At 36.5% G+C, this 19,420-nt stretch overlaps 1 protein-coding gene across 5 annotated transcripts in view; it reads right to left on the bottom strand.

Annotated features, from left to right (window-relative positions):
* RNLS (renalase, FAD dependent amine oxidase) overlaps positions 1-19,420 on the bottom strand; it is a 248,457-nt gene that overhangs the window by 16,125 nt on the left and 212,912 nt on the right. For all 5 annotated transcript variants that reach the window (XR_011537617.1, XR_011537618.1, XM_008529946.2 and 2 more), the window contains exon 6: positions 9,162-9,337. Coding sequence is in view for 3 of the 5 variants with exons in the window: in XM_008529946.2 (XP_008528168.1) it covers positions 9,162-9,337 (176 nt within the window). In the remaining 2 variants the exon portion in view is untranslated. The remainder of the gene's footprint in view (positions 1-9,161; positions 9,338-19,420) is intronic.

Genomic DNA, 19,420 nt, shown 5'->3' with positions numbered 1-19,420 from the left:
AGAAACATGTTTTTGCAAACGTTTTCTCCAAGTCTATGGTTTGTCTTTTCATTTTCTTTAACAGTCTTTCAAAGATATTCTTTTTAATTTTGATCAAGCCCAATTTATCAATTCTTTCATGGTTTGTGCTTTTTGTGTCCTATCTGTGAAATGTTTGTCAAATCCAAGATCATAAAGATTTTCTTTTGTATTTCCATCTAGAAGTTTTATAGTTTAAGGTTTTATATCTAGGTCTATGATCCATGCTTAGTTAATTTTTGTATACAGTGTGAAACATGGACTTTTGAATCCAAAGTGAGTGACATGTTTCAGTTTCTATTTTGCCACTTACTAGTTGTGTCATGTTAGGTAAGACATTCAGCATTACCTCAGCTTCCTCATTTAAAGCAAAGATAGTAATATTTACTTCCTGATCTGGCAGAACTGTTTTGAAGATCAAATGAAAACAAGTATAAAAGTGCTTTCTAAAATCAGCATATAAATGTTAACTATTATTATTTCTAGCTGACAGCAGCAAAAGAATGATGGTATAAGAATGTGTCATGATTGGGGGAAAGCCAGAACTCAGGCAATTACTGGCATTAGCTTTAGAAGCATTAGCATTTTGGGCCAGCCCGGTGGCGCAGCGGTTAAGTTTGCACGTTCCGCTTCGGTGGCCTGGGGTTCACTGGTTTGGATTCCAGGTGCGGACATGACACCGCTTGGCACGCCATGCTGTGGTAGGCGTCCCACATATAAAGTAGAGGAAGATGGGCACGGATGTTAGCTCAGGGCCAGGCTTCCTCAGCAAAAAGAGGAGGACTGGCAGTAGTTAGCTCAGGGCTAATCTTCCTCAAAAAAAAAAAAAAAAAAGGCATTAGCTTTTAAATAGATCTATGTTTGAATTCCAGTTTTGCCACTTCCTAGCGAAAGAACCTCACACAAGGTACTGAGGTGTCTAATTCCCAACTTTCTCACCTATGCAAAGGGGAAAGAGTATAAATTCTACAGACTGGTTGGTGGATGAACGAGTTACCTACATGCTCAGTGAGCTACAGAGAGTAGGGGATTAATAAAGGGAATTTTTGAAAGGGAGAGAGGGAATGAATATAAATATAAACATATAGATATATATATATTTATACAGTCATATACAGGATAATGACATTTCAATTAACAACAGACCACATATATGATGGTGGTCCCACAAGGTTAGTACCATATAGCCTAGGTGTGTAGTAGGGTATATCATCTAGGTTTGTGTAAGTACACTCTATGATGTTCGCACAATGACAAAATTACCTAATGATGCATTTCTCAGAATGTAGCCTCATCATTAAATGACATATGACTGTATATATATAATATACATAGTATATAATATATACATAGTATATAATAATACATAGTATATAATATATATACTGTCTAGTAAAATGATGATGTGGACTGTTATGGTTTATAGAAGTGCTATAACAGATGATGGCAAAGACCAAGGTGAAAACAAAGAACTCACCTTGTACTCTCTTGCCTCTGGGAAAATATACATGCTGTTGGAGCATCATTCTGACATCATTCCCTTTGCCTGTCTGACTTCATCTTGTAGGATTTAGCTCAAGTGACACCTTTTTTTAGAAGCTATTTATTACCACTTTCTCCTCAAATCTGCTCTGTATTCACACAGTACATTGTGCATACCTTTCTTATAGCAAACTACACTATATCATGACTATCTACTTATTGGTCAGACTTGTGGATTATATGGGAAGCTTCTTGAAGGAAGGGAGCTGTCTTTGAGTCTTTAGAATCCAGTATAATGTCTGCCATATAAAAGGAGCTCAATAAATTTATGTTAAGTGAAATGATGAATATATATTATTAATTTCTAATGTGGCTGTAAATAGCTTTTGTCAACTGAACTTTCTTGTTTGTTAGTTTTATAGCATAATACTGATATTCACTCTAAATAGACTAAGTTGATTTACCCTTTATGGAAAAATGCTGGAATAGGACCTATTTGTCTTAGGGTGCCCACACCCATATAATAACATCCATCATCCAGTTTTAAGTAGCAATACTGGGTGCAAATGAAAATATGTAGCATTTGTTCAGGAAGAATGACACAGACTCCTTTTTAAAATTTCCTATAAAGTAATACTGTTCAAAGTAATGAGTTCTTCTGAAAAAGTGCGATACTGACTACATGGCAGGGTATGTCAGTCCCATGAGTACTGGAAAAAAATGATTTAATTAAACTCATATGTGTTAAAACATTTAATAGCTCATATAATGTGGAATTTTTGTGAAAAGGGGAAATACTGCCCATATAAACTTCAATTAAACTGTGACTGTACATCTTTAATTCAACGATCAGAATTTCTCAGCTGATGATGTAGCTTCCTCATAACAAACTGAAGCAACTAGTTAGTTATGTACCAGTGACAAAGAGGTGAGAGATTACTCAATGGAACGCTAGGACTGACAGCTGTTAGATTTCCTGCTGTTGAAAGGCTGGGTCATGCCATAGTCCACTGATCCCAAAGGGCCTGTTTTGGCCTTCCATAGGTTACTGTAAACTTACGGCACATAGGCAAGTGTGCTCTTGTGGCTATAATTTCATGCCAGGAAATGTTGACTCATGGCATAAATGTGTTAAACTACCAAACACTGGAAAATGTGCAAGTTAGTTTAGGAACGAATGGCAAGAAGCTGAAAAATCTATCGGCTTAAAAAAAAACCCAACTGACAAGAGTTCCTTGTGTACACAGGGATCCATCACTTTTATCTCACCTTTTTCTGATGTTATTCAATAATCCCTGTCGTATGATTAAGTGCCATAGCTCTTGGCATTGAATCAGTCCTTCTGAAACATCCCTGTCCAGAACTATCTGCATATGTGAAACACAGAGAAAAGAAAAGAGAGAAATTCTGGAAAGAGAAGCCAGTGACAAAGAAAAAAGAAAAAGTGGGATACCTTGTAGGCATGAAGAGAGATAATCAAGAAAAGAGAGCAAGGGACACATAGAGCTAAGCTACTAAGTAAGAAATGACCATGGAAGCGTCTTCACCCCACCTCCTCTCCTCCTCCTCCTCTTGCTACCACTATTTAGTAATATTTATTGAGAACTTGCTTTGAACTAGTGTCTGTAGTACATGTTTTCTACTGTTCTCTCATTTCATTCCAACCACAACCCTATGAGGTAGGTTCAGTTGTTCTCATTTATAGATGGGGCCCTGTGGGCACAGAGTAGCAGTCTAGCCTGCTGAAAGGCACATGGAGAGCAGAGGTTTGAACTGAAGTCCATCTGACTCCAAAGCCCAAGATCATAATCATATTACATTATTAAAAAATCCAGGAATTATAAAGCACAAATATGGGAGAAAAGTCATAGGATAGTGGCAGAATGACCATAAATGTATGATTTTATTGTGGAAATAAACTATAAAACAACACACCTAATGTGCTTTAACCAATAAACACAATTGACTATTGTGTTTCAAAGTACTTATCCTAGAAGGTCATATGTTTAAATCTGTAATGATTTACTGGCCAATGTCTTTTAGGGGTACCAGCTTTAAAATGTTTTTAGAATCAGCTTACCAGCCACACTAAAACAGATAAATACAAAAAGCTATATTTCTTTAGTTGCATCTCTAAAACATTTAAGAAAATTGTAAAGATTGACCATCCATTTTATTAAAAATCTTTAAGTCCAAAAGACTTTGGTTGTTCCTAAAACATCATATTCAAGCTCAACTTTCAAAGGCCTGATTCGACTGATTAAATGCTGAAGAATATGTGTCAGGCTCTGAAAGAGATGCCCAATCTTGTTGAAGGAAGGGTGTAGCGTATCAAGGTGACTCACTATTTTGAAAGGGACAATCCTTTGAATTTATAGTTTTATTATATTCATACAATCAGTCGCTGCTTTCCAGTTCCAACCTACCTGAAAGAAGAAAATGAGGGTGATACAATCGAAAATCCATAAGAAAGAGAAAGAAAAAATGAAAATATCAATTACCACCCTACCTTCCAAAGACGAAATTAGACACAGTTACCACCAGAAAGTAATCTCATGAGGGAATAATATAAGCATATGTGTGGTCTCAGGCTCTTCCGTGTATACACAATCCTCTCCTCTACCAAACACAAACCTCAAAGGAAAATTCTGGCCTTAAGCTATCGTACATTTCCTTTTTGTTCTTATATTCCTTCTAACTCCTGAGCAGTACTACACCAACTGAGGTAATCAGTGGGGGGAGACCTGAGGAAGCCAAAATGGAGAATTTACATTGAAAAGGGCAAATATTTCCTTGTCTAAAGGGAAAAAAAAAAGGATACAGTCAAAAGTGAAGAATATGAATGGGAAGCTAAAGAGAGGAAAGAGAGAAAAAGAGATAAATTCACATGGTTGATCGTTAGGAAAAATTTTATGAGGAATTAAGAGTTAAGGGTACAAAGAGAAGATTTACGGGAGCTTCATGAAGTGGGATATGTAAGGAATGAGAAGAGAAACGTTAAAAAGTACTGCTGAGGATGCTGAACTTGGGATACTCTTTCAAGTTCTATAGAGGTAGTAGTAAACATTGGAATTATTTTAAATTCCTTTTGGTTGCGGAATTGTATTTCTTTGACTGCAACACAAGACTGAGCCATGAGAGGCTCTTGATATACTCAGTTATGGTAATAAAATATTTATAGCAGGTGTTCTTAATGCTGGATTCATGGGAAGACTTTAGGTTGCTTACAAATCCTCACAATTGTATGCAATTTTTGTGTTTATGTGTACATGCATATTTTGAAATGATGAGAATAGTCATGTTCATAGCTTTTATCAGAGAGAAGACGGCACAACCTCAGGGCAAAAGACCAAATGAAGAAATGCAACCACAGAAGATAACTGATTTCTAATTCTACCGAAAAGCTTAATAGGCTAGTCCAAATCCCCCTTATTTTGCCAAAGATAGCAATGTATTCTTTCACCATGTCCCTTTCTCCTTCCCCTCTCCCTAAATTCCTCTCCACATCTCCTTGGTATTTGAAAATACATTCAATGATATTTAAAAAATAAAGTAATCCATGAATGTGCCAAATAAAGCGGGGGAAAGGGCCACTGACATTTTCGGGAATTGAAGAAAGACAGGGGAAAATTAGAGTTAAACTTACGAGCAAATCAGACATTTACTATGGTTTGAGAAAGGTATCATCATAGACTCTGAAAAGCACAGCAAATAGTAGGGGTGAGAGTGTTAGGGCTATCAAACTGATTAAATGTCCCTAGCCAAGGTACATGGAAAGGCATTTCTAGTTATTACTCTTCTGCTGAAAGGATTAATATATCATACTTGTTACAGAAACCTAAATTCAAGGCATCACAGCCTAGGCATCAATTTATATTAACTGGATAAACATTTAAATTATGGAGGGCAAATAGCTGCAAAAGGGAGGAACTGAGAACCATGAAAAATATGCCATTGCTTTGCTAAGTTTGTTTGAACCACCTACTCAAGTGTTTTATTCAAACCCCAAAAGGGAGGCGCAGAGCAGCTCCAAGTCTTTCAAACACGCCTTCTGTCTTCATCTAGCTCTTTCCTCATTTAAGAGCAGCACCCACAAGAAAGCACAATTATCTTACTCAAGACAAAAAAATTCAATTTAGTGTCTTTGGAGAAGGCCTTCAGTAAATATTAGTCTCTAGGGTCCCATCAGTAGAGTACTAGGCATGTTGTAGGCATTTGTTAAATGCCTATTGAATAAATGAGCAACCAAATGAATAAATGAACAAACATCTTTCAACCCCCTGCTTCCAATGTGGATACATGACTTTAGAGGCAGCACTAGGCAAGGGAGAGCAACATCAGGGAAACAAGAAACTGTCCCCACACAAAAGACTCCCTTATCAAAAGACATTCTGAGTAAGAATATCATTCAGATAGTAGCCACTTCCTTAAAGCGGCTTGAGCCTTAAAAGGCTGATGCTCTCCCCAGAGGTTTTATGAGGGGAGTAGGAGATACTGCCTCATAAAGGCTACCAAGGAGTTCTGGGGAAAAGAAGGGTATATAGGCAGAAATCATGCTCCCTCCCTCCTGCCCAAGGATGTCCACATTCTAATGCACAGACCCTGTAAAGGTTATGTTACATGCCAAGGGAGAATTGAGGTTGCAGTTGGAATTAATGTTGCTAATCAGTTGAACCTGAGATGGAGAGACTACGCTGCATTATCCAGGTGGACCCAATGTAATCACAAGGGTCCTTAAAGGAAGAGCGAGGCAGAAGAAAAGGTCAGAGTGATGCAAAATGAGAAGAACTTGACTGGCTGTTGCTGGCTCTGAAGATGGAGGAAGGGGCTTCAAGTCAACGAGTGTTGGCAGCTTCCAGAAGATGTACAAGGCAAAAACAAAAGTGGATTCTCTCCTAGAGCTTACAGAAAGAAACACAGCCCTGCCAACACTTTGATTTTAGCCTAGTGAGAGCCATCTTGAACTTCTGACCTCCAGAACTTTAAGATAATACGTTTATGTTGTTTTAAAGCTACCGAACTTGTGGTAACTTGCTACGGCAGCCATAGGAAACAGAAGTCAGTGAAAAGGAGGGAAGGACTCAAGAGGCAGGTAGACTGGTTTTGTCATTACTAGTTATGGGACTTTAGGGAATTTATTTCATGTTTTTGAGGCTTTGTTTTTCTCATCGCTGTAGTGGGTTAAAACGAGCAACCTCATAAGGCTGCCTTAGATATTAAATGAGATCACGTCTTTGAATTGCCCAGCTCCAGGCTGGCCACACTATGGTGCTGATCATTACTCATCATTGCTATCTCTCTTTCTCTTCTTCTTCCTACCCTCTACAGTCACTGGGTGCCAAGATGCAGTGTAGGGATCACAAAAGAAGAAAAAAAGGGAGAAAAATAAAATGAATGGAGATAAAGAGTCAAACCACAGGGGTCTAGGATGGGGAATCCACATCACTCACCACTGCCTGGGGCAGGGGACACCAGTTCAGTGGTCTATCTGGGATTTTGTAAAACGAAGGTTTGAAGGGCCCTATCATTTCTTTGTCAAAGATAGAGAAGAAAAGGAAGGGGGTGGAGTGTGAAGAATAGGAGAAGGGGTAGGGGAAGGAAGAAAAGAAAAGAATCACAGGGTGAGACCCAGGCTGGAAGAAAACATGGGTGGGATTTCCCATGAAAGGAGACTGTACCTCTACTCAGAAATGAGGGCAATTTCAAAATCAGTTGGCTGTTCTTCTTTCCTTTTTGTCCCTGTTTCTACACCATACTTCCCTTCAGTTTAAGAGCTACATTAGATCATATTCATACACAAACATCTATCAATTCATTGAAGGTAGATCATGTGTCCTGGGATGGCAAGAAAAGAGGGGTACATATATTATGTCACATTTCAAAGGTTAAAATGGACCTTTTAAAAGCACTGGAGAAATTTGGGAATAATAATTGAAAACTAATTAGATGCTATTAAGTCTCTAGACCTGTCATTAATTATTTCTTTTTCTAAGGTGATGTGGGAGATTATTTATCTATCTATCTACATACCTATCAATCTCACAACATAGGTCTGATCTTTGCCATAAATGACAATGCTATGGTCTGTAGAATGATGCTCAAGGTACTATGAGAAGTGTATGAATAGTGGAAAATGCAAACTTCTAAGTTTGAATGACAACTTATTGCCTTTTAGGCTTTGCAGCTAACGTAGATTTCATGACTACAGAGCTGTATATGTACTGGGATAATTTCAAGAGAGAACATCTAAATTGTAATAAAAATCATTGTTAGGGTTTGGATGTACTTTGTGTTCAAGGATTTTTTATTAAATTTTGTGATATGGCACAACTTTGAGTAGGCAATTTTGTGGTTAGCCCAAATCTGTTTCTATTAACACAAAAAATTTTAAGAAATAACTAGATTTTAAGCCATTTTTTCAGTTTATTAATAAATTGTTTTAAGGAAATCACAAGAAGAAACACACAAGCCATTGTTTCTTTTAAAGGAATATTTATAAATTGCGAAGTGACTTGCTGTGTAATATATCCAGCTTCAAATTATATCAACAAGATTATTTGCCTGTCTTCTTTTTCAAGCCAAACTAAAATTGAGTTAAATATCACTTCAAGACACTAGCTATTGAGATTTTTCAATGCTTTTAAAAGGAAAAAGTCAAGTCTTCTAAAGTGACCATGACATGTTTAAGTAAATATTTTCCCCCAAAGGTTCACTGTATAATTTAACTTGAGAAGATATGAGTAAACAGATAGACCTGCTGTAATATTTTAGGAAGTAATTTACCATTTCCTCTGATTTTGGAAAGCCCTTTAAATACACAAAATCTGCTGCGATTTCTCACATCACTTTCTCTAAAGGCTTCACAGCTTGGGTAACCAATGGTGCTGATAAATCAGCTAATCAATGGACCCAGAAATCTTAGGGAAAAAACAGACAACTCATTGCTTCTTTCCTCCTTCTGCCCTTTACTCCATTGTCCCCAAATGACTTCACAACTGAGTTTACAGATCAAAAGGCTTTTTCTACAAATACTCAAACTTCTGTTGGAATATGCAGAGATTTTCAGAAAAGTCAACATTAACTTAGTGTAAAGAGCTTTAAGTTTGAACTAGTAGAGTGATCACCAGGTTCATCTAACCCTGAAAACAGCTCAACTAGCTGCTCCATACAGGTATTCATCTTTGTCCCCCAAAGAGCTCTGCTGGCAGCAGTCAAAACCAAAGTGGGAACTTAATACAAATGAAAATTGTGGTAGCAAAATACACTTACAAGGTTAATTTGACATATAGCAAAAATTTGAGAGGTTAGAGTGGTTTCTATATAACCACAGTACTGATTTAGAAAACCCCAGAGAAACAGCTGCATTTTGATATATAACCTGCTTTCCTGCATAGGAAACCCCAGATTTTCAGGGTGTGTAAGTCTTACGAGGCAAGAATTTGAACAGAACATTGGGGAAAAGTGCATATATCTTTTATTGAGAAATAACGGGACAATAAAACCTGTAGAAGTTTACACTTACGCATTGGGCAAACGTGTATTTGCTCCAAAGATCATACTGTTAATTTCCTTTAGAGAGTGACAAAGGATGAGAAAAAGTAAAGTCAATTCTGCTGACTTATTAAGAAAACTGTACTCATACCACTGGATTCTCTGATTACCTGTGAATGTCTCCATTTCTGGCATTTGGTAGCAACTGGTGGAGGCAAACCTGGCAAAATGTCTTCCAGCTGCTGGAAGATTAACTCCTGCACATCCTCAGTGCTGTGCTCCAAGTGTGTAACTCCAAATGGAACAGTCGTGTGAACCACAAGGGAAGGCCCGATTTCCGATGACTCTGGTGGAAGAGGAACATAAAGACTCATCTTAAAGGGGGTAACATAGAAGTGTCTCTCAGCATTTCAATCCAGATTTAAGAACTGATCACAATAATCAGATAATAGTCCAATAAACGGAGGAAAAACAGGTTCTAGTCTTTGAAGTATAAAATGAGGCTATTTCTGAAATTCAAAATAAAGCTTCCCTAAAGAGGAGGACGGATTCAAGATTTGTTTTAGAGAACGATTTTTCAGGTCTTGAGAAAGAACTGGAAGGAAGGGTAGGAAGAACACCAATATGTACTGCCTTGGGTATAATTAAATTTATTGGAGATGTTCATCTTCTCTCATCCACTAAACTATAAGCAATTCATGGCAGGAGCCATTTCTTATACACAGTCTATATTCTCCTTAAGTTGTGAAAACAAAATAGATGTTCAGTAAATACTTATTGATTTTATGTTAAATAGATTGCAAAAATATTTTGTTGAAATTATACAAATGCCAGAATAAAATATCTTCACCGCTTTAAAAAAAAATCAAGCTTCTCTCTAAAAACAGGCTTGACCTCATAATATTCTTTATATTTTAAGTGGCATTAAAAACAAAAATCTGCCTCATTCATAACATGGAGCTACTTTCCATTTTTATTTGCCATTGAATTTTTTTTCTGTATTTTCACAATTACAAATGATGAGTGTCTGCTTCGTATCTTTCATTCTTTAGTAGAATATGAGAAAGTCAAATAAAGTTTGAAGTTGAAAGCAAAGTGACTGGGGCATTAGAAATACAATCTTGTAAGAAATGATAATGAGAGTTTGCCTGTTATTATTATTCATTTAAATCATGCAGAAGAGAAAGCTGAGGAAAAATAATAATAGATGTGAAGTATACGAAATAATATGAAAGTTGAAAGAGGAAAATATTAAAGTGTATAAGGTACTGCCGGGGCTGGCAAGCCTAATTCTGAAAATTCTTTAATTTGAGATTGTAAAGAGTAAGACCACTATCTCTTTGAGGTAGGTTTGTACAACTTTACACAGAAAAAAAGAGTTGAACAACATAAGCCACTTATTTGCTATGTGCTCACTTAAGCTCTTTATGTGTGTGTGTGTGTGTGTGTGTGTGTGTGCACGCATAAAATGAGAATAAGTTAGCTCCTTTTACATAGGTCTGTGGTGTGGATTAAATAACACAAAGCATGTGAAGTGCTCAGCACAGTTTCTGGCACAGAGTAAGTTCTTAATAAATGTAAGCTATGGGAACAGAAGCAATAAATCAGATATATACAAGGGAAAAGTTTCCCTGGCATTGCCCAAATGATAGCTGTGAGTTATATTTTGTAAAAGTACTTCATTTTTCCATTGCGCTCTGCTCAGAGAACTCTGGCTGATGAACTTTACAGCAAAATATCAGAGAACAGAGTCCCAAAATGCTGCGAATTTTTAAAGTGGAGTGCTTCCAAACATTTTTATATGTAAAAGGTGGGAGATCTGACTTCAGAAGCTGTGCAGTAAATGCAACAGTAAGGAAATTGTCCACCGTTTTCACCTCACAGTGGCTGGAACAACTTGAAAGAGAAAATAGATGGACCATCTCTTTGAACATTCAATGTTTAACCTGTCAGTGTAGACTTTACAGGTACCACACAGAGGGAAGGACCAAGGAGTGCCAAATCTCAAATTCTTTCACTGAATACCATCACAGTGAGAAACCTATTCATATTGCCTCAGGGAGTGTTATTTATGTTATCAGTTAATAAATTTGGGGAGGCTTGTCCACAGCAAGGGGTTGTCAAAGCCACCACTCTTCCATGAGGTACCCAATCTTCCCAGAGACAGAGAAAGCTACTGGGGAAGCATTCTGAAGCAGGAGAGTTGGAGTTAGGAGTTGACTTATCTATGGCAAGCTTCAAAGGAAAATGAATGCTAACTGCGTGCTAAGAATCAGGTTGCAGTGACCCAGCCATTTGTTCTAGAGAGAACTCGTAAAATGACTGAGAGTGGGGATGGTGCCTTGCCAGGTTTCTCCCATTTACATTAGCCATCCACTCCTAGGAGAGCAATAAAAAAGGAAATTTAAGACCCAAAATGAAACAGTTCTTGCATAACAATGACAGAAAAACCTGGCTACTTGTTTTTATTGGAATCAAACAACATTTTTTTTGGAGAATTTAGGTTAAAATTTGAATAGCTGCAACCTAAAACGATGAGTTTTAAGGGAAAGCTCCCCCAAACCCCAAATTAAAGGGTATTTTTAGAAGCTAAAGTCCAAAAATACAAACAGCCAACCAGAGTTTAAATGTGACCAAGGTTTGGAAATAGAGCTCTATAAAACGCCACAAATACGTTAATAGGATTCAGAGCATAAATTCAGTATAATCATTATTCCTTGGTCACTGAGAAGGTAATGATGTTACCTTTCTCTTTCTTTTCCTTATTCAGTTTAACAAGCATAGCACTTTGCTTTTGGCATTTTAAGTGTAAAGTTCATTAGTAAGTAGACAACATTTCTGTACATCGGGAGATCAACAGCTTTAGTCAGAAGAAAAGTATTTGGACCTTTGCATCCTACTAGCTCTGTGGTCCTGGACAACTAAATTTCTCAGGCTTCACTTTCTTCCATCAAGTGAAACGGAGTAAGGCTACTTATGTTATAAGGTGTCATGAGGATTAAATGAGTTAGGACACATAAAAGCCTTTCTTCAAATATAAAGTGCTACACAAACGTAAGGCATTCCTTGATAATGTTGTTTTGACCTCTACACTGTAGTAAGAGCAACTTTAGAAAGAGATAACAGAATTGACTTCTCTTAAAATATTAAGGTTAATTGTTATATTAATACCCCAGAAACAGTGGCAGATTATTCCTGGGTATAGACACAGCAGGCTTTTTGTTTTTTGGGTTTTTTTATTGAGAGAAAAGAGACATAGCCTAAAATTTACCATTTTAACCTATTTTAAGTTTTCTGGCATTAAGTACATTCACATTGTTCTGTAACCATCACTGCCATCCATCTCCAGAACTTTATCTTCCCAAACTCAAACTCCATACCCATTAAACACTGACCCCTCACTTCCCCCTTCCCCAGCCCCTAGCAACCACCATTTTTGCCTCTAAATTTGCCTACTCTACGTTCATTCTATTTCTTTCTCTGAATTTGACTACTGTATTGTAATCAAATTGTGAGTAATGCTGCTATGAACATAGATGTACAAATGTCTGAGTCCCTGCTTTCACTTTCCTGATGCCTTTTAACAATATGTTATGAACATCTTTACATCTAGAAATGCCTTTACCTTTAAAGTTTACTTTCTGCTTTATATTTGTTCCACTTTTTCAACATTTCTTTTTTTTAAATTTTTTTTTACTTTTGCCTTCTTTTTGATTAAACCATTTTTACCCCTTATTCCATTCTTCCTCTTTATTAGTTTGGAAGTTATATAGTTTATTTTTATTTTTAGTGATTACCCATAGATTTAACCACCCATATTCAAGTCAAAAGTTAATATCTTTATCCTTATCCTAAATAACATAAGAACCTAAGAATATTTCAGCTCTGATTTTATATGCTTTTGTTGTCCAAGATTTATTTCTTTAGTTTTGTTTAATACAGTCAATGTTTGTTTATTCACAGCTTCCTTTGTGGGTCTCACATCTTCTCTCCAGGGTCATTTTCTTTTTCCAAAAGTTTCTTCTTTTGAAGTTCCTTAATGAGGTTCTGTTGAAGGTAAGTTTTCTCAGTTTTTGTTTTTCTAAAAATGTCTTATTTCACCCTTATTCGTGAAAGATAGTTTTCCTTGGTATATAGTAATAGATTGAAAATATCTTCTCTCAGCATTTTAAAGAAATAATTCCAATCTAGGTTAGCTTTTATTAATGCTGTTAAGAAGGCAAGTCTTTTTTTTTTTTTTGAGGAAGATTAGCTCTGAGCTAACATCTGCCACCAATCCTCGTATTTTTGCTGAGGAAGACTGGCCCTGAGCTAACATCCATGCCCATCTTGCTCAACTTTATATGTGGGATGCCTGCCACAACATGGTTTGCCAAGCGGTGCCATGTCCACACCCAGGATCCCAACCAGTGAACCTCGGGCCGCTGAGAAGAGGAACATGCACACTTAACCGCTGCTCCACCAGGCCAGCCCCAAGAAGTCAAGTCTTAATATGATAGTAGGTCCTTTGCAAGCAGTTTTCTTATATATCTGGATGCTTCAATTGTTTTCTCTTTGCCTTCGGCGTTCTGCAGTTTTGCTTGGATATCCTGAGCTTTGAGTTTCTTTTTGTTTACCTTCTTTGACTTCACTGGGTTTTCTGAATCTGAAGACTCATTTGTGTCATTAATTTTGGAAATCATTCAGCCAGTAGTTTCTTCTCATTTTTTCCATTCTGTTTTCATGGAATTCTAATTAGAGACATGGTACATATTCTCCTTCTATCTTCATGTGCCTTGATCTCTTTTTAATATTTTCCATTTCTGTCTCTCTATGCTAGATTCTATGTAATTTCTTCTAATTTATCTTTCATTTCACCATTCTCCCTACATCTGTGCTTATTCTGGTGTTCAATTTCTCCTTTGAACTTTGAGTTTAAGTTATTTTATTGTTCACTTGTGAAAATACTATTTTTCAAATCTGCATGATCAATTTTGATAGCTTCTTTCTCCCTGGTTATACTGACAGTACTCTCTTGTTTTTCTTTAAACATATTCAATATAGTATATTGTGTGTTTGGTTATTTCAAAATCTGTAGTCTTTGAGTTTGATTCTGCTTTTTGTTGTTTTGAATGGCTGTTGCTCATGATGTTGTGTTTCCTTGTGTGTTTTGTCATTTTCTTTTTTCTATTGTGAGCTGTGTTCCTAGGAATTTTATCTGAGAAATTCTTTAAGGTCTGAGTTTAAAGAGTGTTCCTTTGGAAATTTACTTTTGTTTCTGCCAGATGCCTTGGGGGCAACAATGCCCAGGACTACTTTAACTAAATTTTTAAAATATACTGGTGGAATGAATTCTGGCACCAAATCTGCCTGAGGGTGGATATGTGGTTTGGCATCTCAGGGAAGATATTTTATTTCTTTTTCATTTTTTCTACTCCAATTAAAGACAGAAAAGCATCCCCATTGTCTTCCTCTGCCAGATAAGATATATCAGATACAGAGAAGTTCTTTAATGCCATAAAAGTGTACGTGTCCATGCTAATAAACTTTAAATCTTAAAGAAACAAGGTGAGTTTTCTTGGAAAATAAGTTATCAAAATTAACTCAACATAAAAGATATCAGTATAAACCAAAATACACAAAAGAAATAAGAAACACAGTCAATACGTTAATTAAAAAAAAGAAAAAAGACTTAAGGACCTGGTTGCTTTACTTGTGATTTTTTACAAATTGTCAAGCTAGTATATATTCATTTTAGACACACACATCACATTTATACATTTAAACACACACACCAAACTATAGACCATTCTTTATTAAGATTAATAGGTATATATTTGCATATTAATAGGTACAATTAAGAAAAACATGATAACCTCAATATATATTTAAAAAGCATCCATTCATATTTAATATCAATTCATGGAAAAAAGATACAATATTAAAAAAGGTGACTTTCTCAAAATGACATAGAATATCTTTATTAAGCTGATGGTTTATATCATACTTCACAATGAAATAATATGGGTTAGCACAGTAAAATAAGCATAAACAAAGGGTGTTCAGTAATACCAATGGTATTTAACATTGCTCTGGTCAGTGCATTAAGATAAAAAATAGAAATAAGAACTATAATTATCAGGAAGAAGAAAAAATCATATGATTTAAAATAATAGTGAACCAATATAAAATCCATCAAATTAATTTAAAAAATGTATGATATTAAATTGATTACCTTATATACCAGCAATAACTAGTAAGAAAAATGTCTTAATTAGTTCTACAAGAGTTTTTTTGAATTTGACAAAATGATTCTAAAGGAAAAACTAAGGCAATGAGAATATTTAAATTTTTTTCTCAAAAAAATATCAGTGAGTGGAGACTTACTTTGCTTTATACTTAAAAATGCACTGTAAAGCCACAGCAATTAAAACAGTCTGGTACTGACTAACAATAATGGTCAATAAATCAGAATTGATCTCTCTGGAAAAAATCCTAAAATATATTAAGTATTTAGTATAGGATAAGAAAACTTAACAAAACAATGGAGGAAGAATGCATTTTTTATATTGTCCTAGAACATTGGATATATGGCCAAAATTAACTTAGAATATTACCCTTGCACTTCTGACCCAAATTTGTCACCATATCTGATTTCCTACTTCTGTCACTACATGAGATATATACATTCTTGATAACGCAGCAAGCTCAAACCCACTGGGATACCCTTATTCACATGCAAATACCTCAAAGACCTTTTCCATCTGATAAACTTCATTTTTGGCAGTATCTATCAAGGGGCAGAGATTGCGTTCCCTTAAGGCCAGTTCTAGATTCCATCTCTGACAGGGAAGTAGAAGACTAAAGAAACTTAAGGAGTGACAGACACTACAGTTGCAGACCAAGGGCATCAAGAAATGGGTAAAATGTTTCTTTAATTACTGATTCAATCAAATGAGCATGTGGGTGTCTAGTGCAGTATTTGGTACCGTGAGAAACTGAGGCCGTTCAGAAGCTTACATCATAGTAGGGGAGATGACACGCAGACACAACAATTAGAGAACTGTTATCTACTAAATGGTATGGTATCAGCAGTGTGTGCACATGAAGTTCAGGAAACAGACAGATTCATGTGAATAGAGGAACTGGACAAGGAGTTGAGAGCCATACAGCTCGGGGGTGGTCAGTTCTCATGTCTCCTTCCTCCTGGCAGTGGAAATTGCTGGTAAGTTTCCCTCTCCTCACTCCGTGGGGAACTGGCTCAATTATCCTTGCCCTCTAGCCATGAAAGCTCTTATTACAATTTACTCTTTCAAATGGCTTCAGGGCCCAGCAGCAAATGTAATGGAGAGTAAGCCAATCACATCAGTAAGTCCAACAAAAAAATCTAACTCACCCTTGATGATGAAAGCATGGTAGGGAAAAGCAAAGGAAGAAGAGTAGGGAGGGGAAAGGGAGACTGAAATGGAAAGATACATGCTCCTGATGTCTCTCTCCCCTTCCTCGCTTTCCTAGCAGAGCCAACCCAAACAAGCATATAGTACTCTGCCATTTGGCATTCCAACTCATTGGCAGCATGTCTGCTGTTCTGTGTGTCTACCACTGGCCCAGAATCAGGAACTAGGCCTCACTGTTCAGAGGGACCACCTGCAGATTTTAGTTGCTTTTTAATAAACTTATGTCTTATGTATAGGTTACAGAGGCCAAAATTCATCTATGAGAGCCCTACTCATGTCCTGGGCAACTTCATTACCTCCAGCTTTATCTGCAGCAGTTACTTCTATAGTATTTACATTCATTAAACACAATTTTAGGGTTTTAACTGAAAAGTAAGGTTCTAGAAGTGTAAACTTCTGAAATGACAGCATGGGCCAGGCACAGAGAAAAGATGGTTTTAATCACAGCCCTCCCCTTTACTTATTTCATTTTTATCCTATCATCTTTGAGGAGAAATAGTTGTTTTATTTGCTTCCTTATTATTTACCTGGAGGTAGGGGACTGTACTAATTGATAATAGCAATTGCTTTAAATATCCAATTAAAATCATTGAAGAAGTTTGAATGAACAGCCTCATTTGGGAGATGTAAGAGAACAGTATCTAGAGAACTGACAGAAGAGGGTAATTGACCTGAAAAAGATTCAGAAAGAGAAATGAATGGGGAAATTGTATTCTTGTCAGCAACTAGATACCAAAATTACCTGACAAGCTCCTACTTCCCTTTTTAAAGGTAAAATATCTATTAAGAAGAAGGAAATGATAGGGTGAAACGAAACTCTTTTAAATGACAGGAAATACGACTCAAGTTTAAAAGTCTTTTTTTCCCTTCCTGTTGAAGGTAGTGTCTATCTCTTCCTAGGAAACTGTGATATACCACCTAAGATTTACAGGAAATCCTAGAGTGCTATTCTTTTTTACCCCCTAAGGAACAAAATATGCTTTATTTAGGATGAATGAATCAGATCCCTTTCTCCATCCTGACTGCACAGTCAGTTTTTGAGGGGCATCAGTTGAATTTGGATCTCATGTCAGAAATGTCCTCTCCTCACTCCTGGCTGTTTGACTTGAGGCCGATCATAGTGCTTCTCTGATTCCTTAGGTCCGTGTTGCCCACAGGGTGTCCCATGACATATTAATCGTGATTAGGCAAAACAACAACAACGAAATTCTTTGGACAAATATATTTTTGAAATGACTGTTTTAAATTAAATAGCTCTTCTCAGAGTACATGATTATGCAGTGGGATTGTTTAAAGGAAAGAGAGTGTGAAATTATTTTTGGTGTTTTAAAACTACTTTTACGTAAATTACAAAATTGTAGGGAAAAAAGGCTACTCAAAGTGTGAAAGGGTATACAGTGAAAAATAAAGAAAAGTATCACTTCTATCTTAGGTCTGACAGTCCCAGTCATCAGGGTAATGACTGTCAACAGTCTCCCAGGTATCCTTCCAGAAATTTTCTACACAGGAGCCTGAGCCCGCATACCTACTCTCCTCTTTAAAACGGAAATACAATCTTTCTCTAGCTATTGTTCTTTAACTTGCTTTTGTTCATTTAACATATCTTGGATAGCTTTCTGTCAGTTCATGAGGCCCTACTTAATTTAATAGCATGGAATTACCAGGGTTTCTTAGTCAGTCTGCCTTGGCCGGATATTTCATTTTTTCCAGTTTGCTGCTGTAACGAGTCATGCTGTAATGAGCACATTTATTTGCAGATCTTTGTTGCACTTATGTGACACTATCTCTAGAATAAATTCCTGGAAATAGAATTGCTGAGTCAGAGAGTAAGCACATTTAAAATTATTTCAGATATAGCTTAATAGTCCTCCAAAATTTCACTCCCCCCAAGAGCATACGAGAGCTCTGGTTTCTCCGTACTCTTACCAGTACTGGGTAATTTTGGCTAATCCGCTAGGTTAAAATGTACCTTATTTTATTTTTAGGTTTTAGTTAGCTACTTATGAGTTAGTTATGAGTAGTATTTTCAGATACAAACACAATTTGCATATTCTTTTCCAGTGATTTGCCTTTTTTTGGTCCTTCTGGCAACAACAGTGCCAACTTTAGGATCACTGTGTAGATTAAATCCATGTAGAGTGAGCAGTTCACGGTTTGGCACACAGTAAGTGCTAATCTAGTGTTATTTGGAAAACCTACCTATCAGGGCTGACTCCACGTCAGAGGATTAGAGTTACTGTGGCTTTATTGTTCTGTCACACTTACCTTCGACTTCACTGATGGGGAATCTAAAGTTCAGAAAATGGTGCAGCATGGAAGGAAAGTGCATTGCAGAATCACAGTATTTATATATTGGGTTTTAATTTTCTATTTACTTGTCTGTCTTCCCTCTAGACTGAAAGCTACCTGAACTATGGATCCTGTCTTGATTATTTTATATTTCTAATACCTACCTCAGTGTCTGGCACATGGTAAGAATCGATATGTGTTGAATACTTGCATGAACAGATGAATGAATGAAATAACAGTTCTGTTATTTGTCTGCATCTGGCAGGTATGGATGGGTAGAGCAAGCTTTCCTCCATCTATTGAATAAACAGGGTCAGCTCCACTGGACAAAGCAACAGCACATTTAGAATTTGACAGCACTGAATGCTCACAGCTGAACAATTATAGCTCTGGTTCCATATGTGACCCTAAGAAACTTCTCTGTCATTGAGTTGGAAGCACTAGCTTTTAAAAAAACTAACATACCTAATAGTCCTCTTCTTTTGGTCTTTGACTTGTTTATTGTAGGCCTGTGAGTACTAATATATCTATGGATGCATGCATTTGCTATTTTAAATAGAGGCTAGGAAGGGAAGTTTTAAAACTGATACACATGGATGTTTGTAATCCTTGTTATCCCAGGCTACATATGCTTGGATTTCTTATGTTTAACAAGATATACAGACATCCTCTAAACAATTCTGTATAAGATAACCATTCTGATA

This window comes from Equus przewalskii, chromosome 1, assembly GCF_037783145.1.
Source record: "Equus przewalskii isolate Varuska chromosome 1, EquPr2, whole genome shotgun sequence".
Lineage (NCBI taxonomy): Eukaryota > Metazoa > Chordata > Mammalia > Perissodactyla > Equidae > Equus > Equus przewalskii.
The sequence above is the reverse complement of the archived record's forward strand: the minus strand, read 5'-3'. Positions and strand labels throughout refer to the sequence as shown.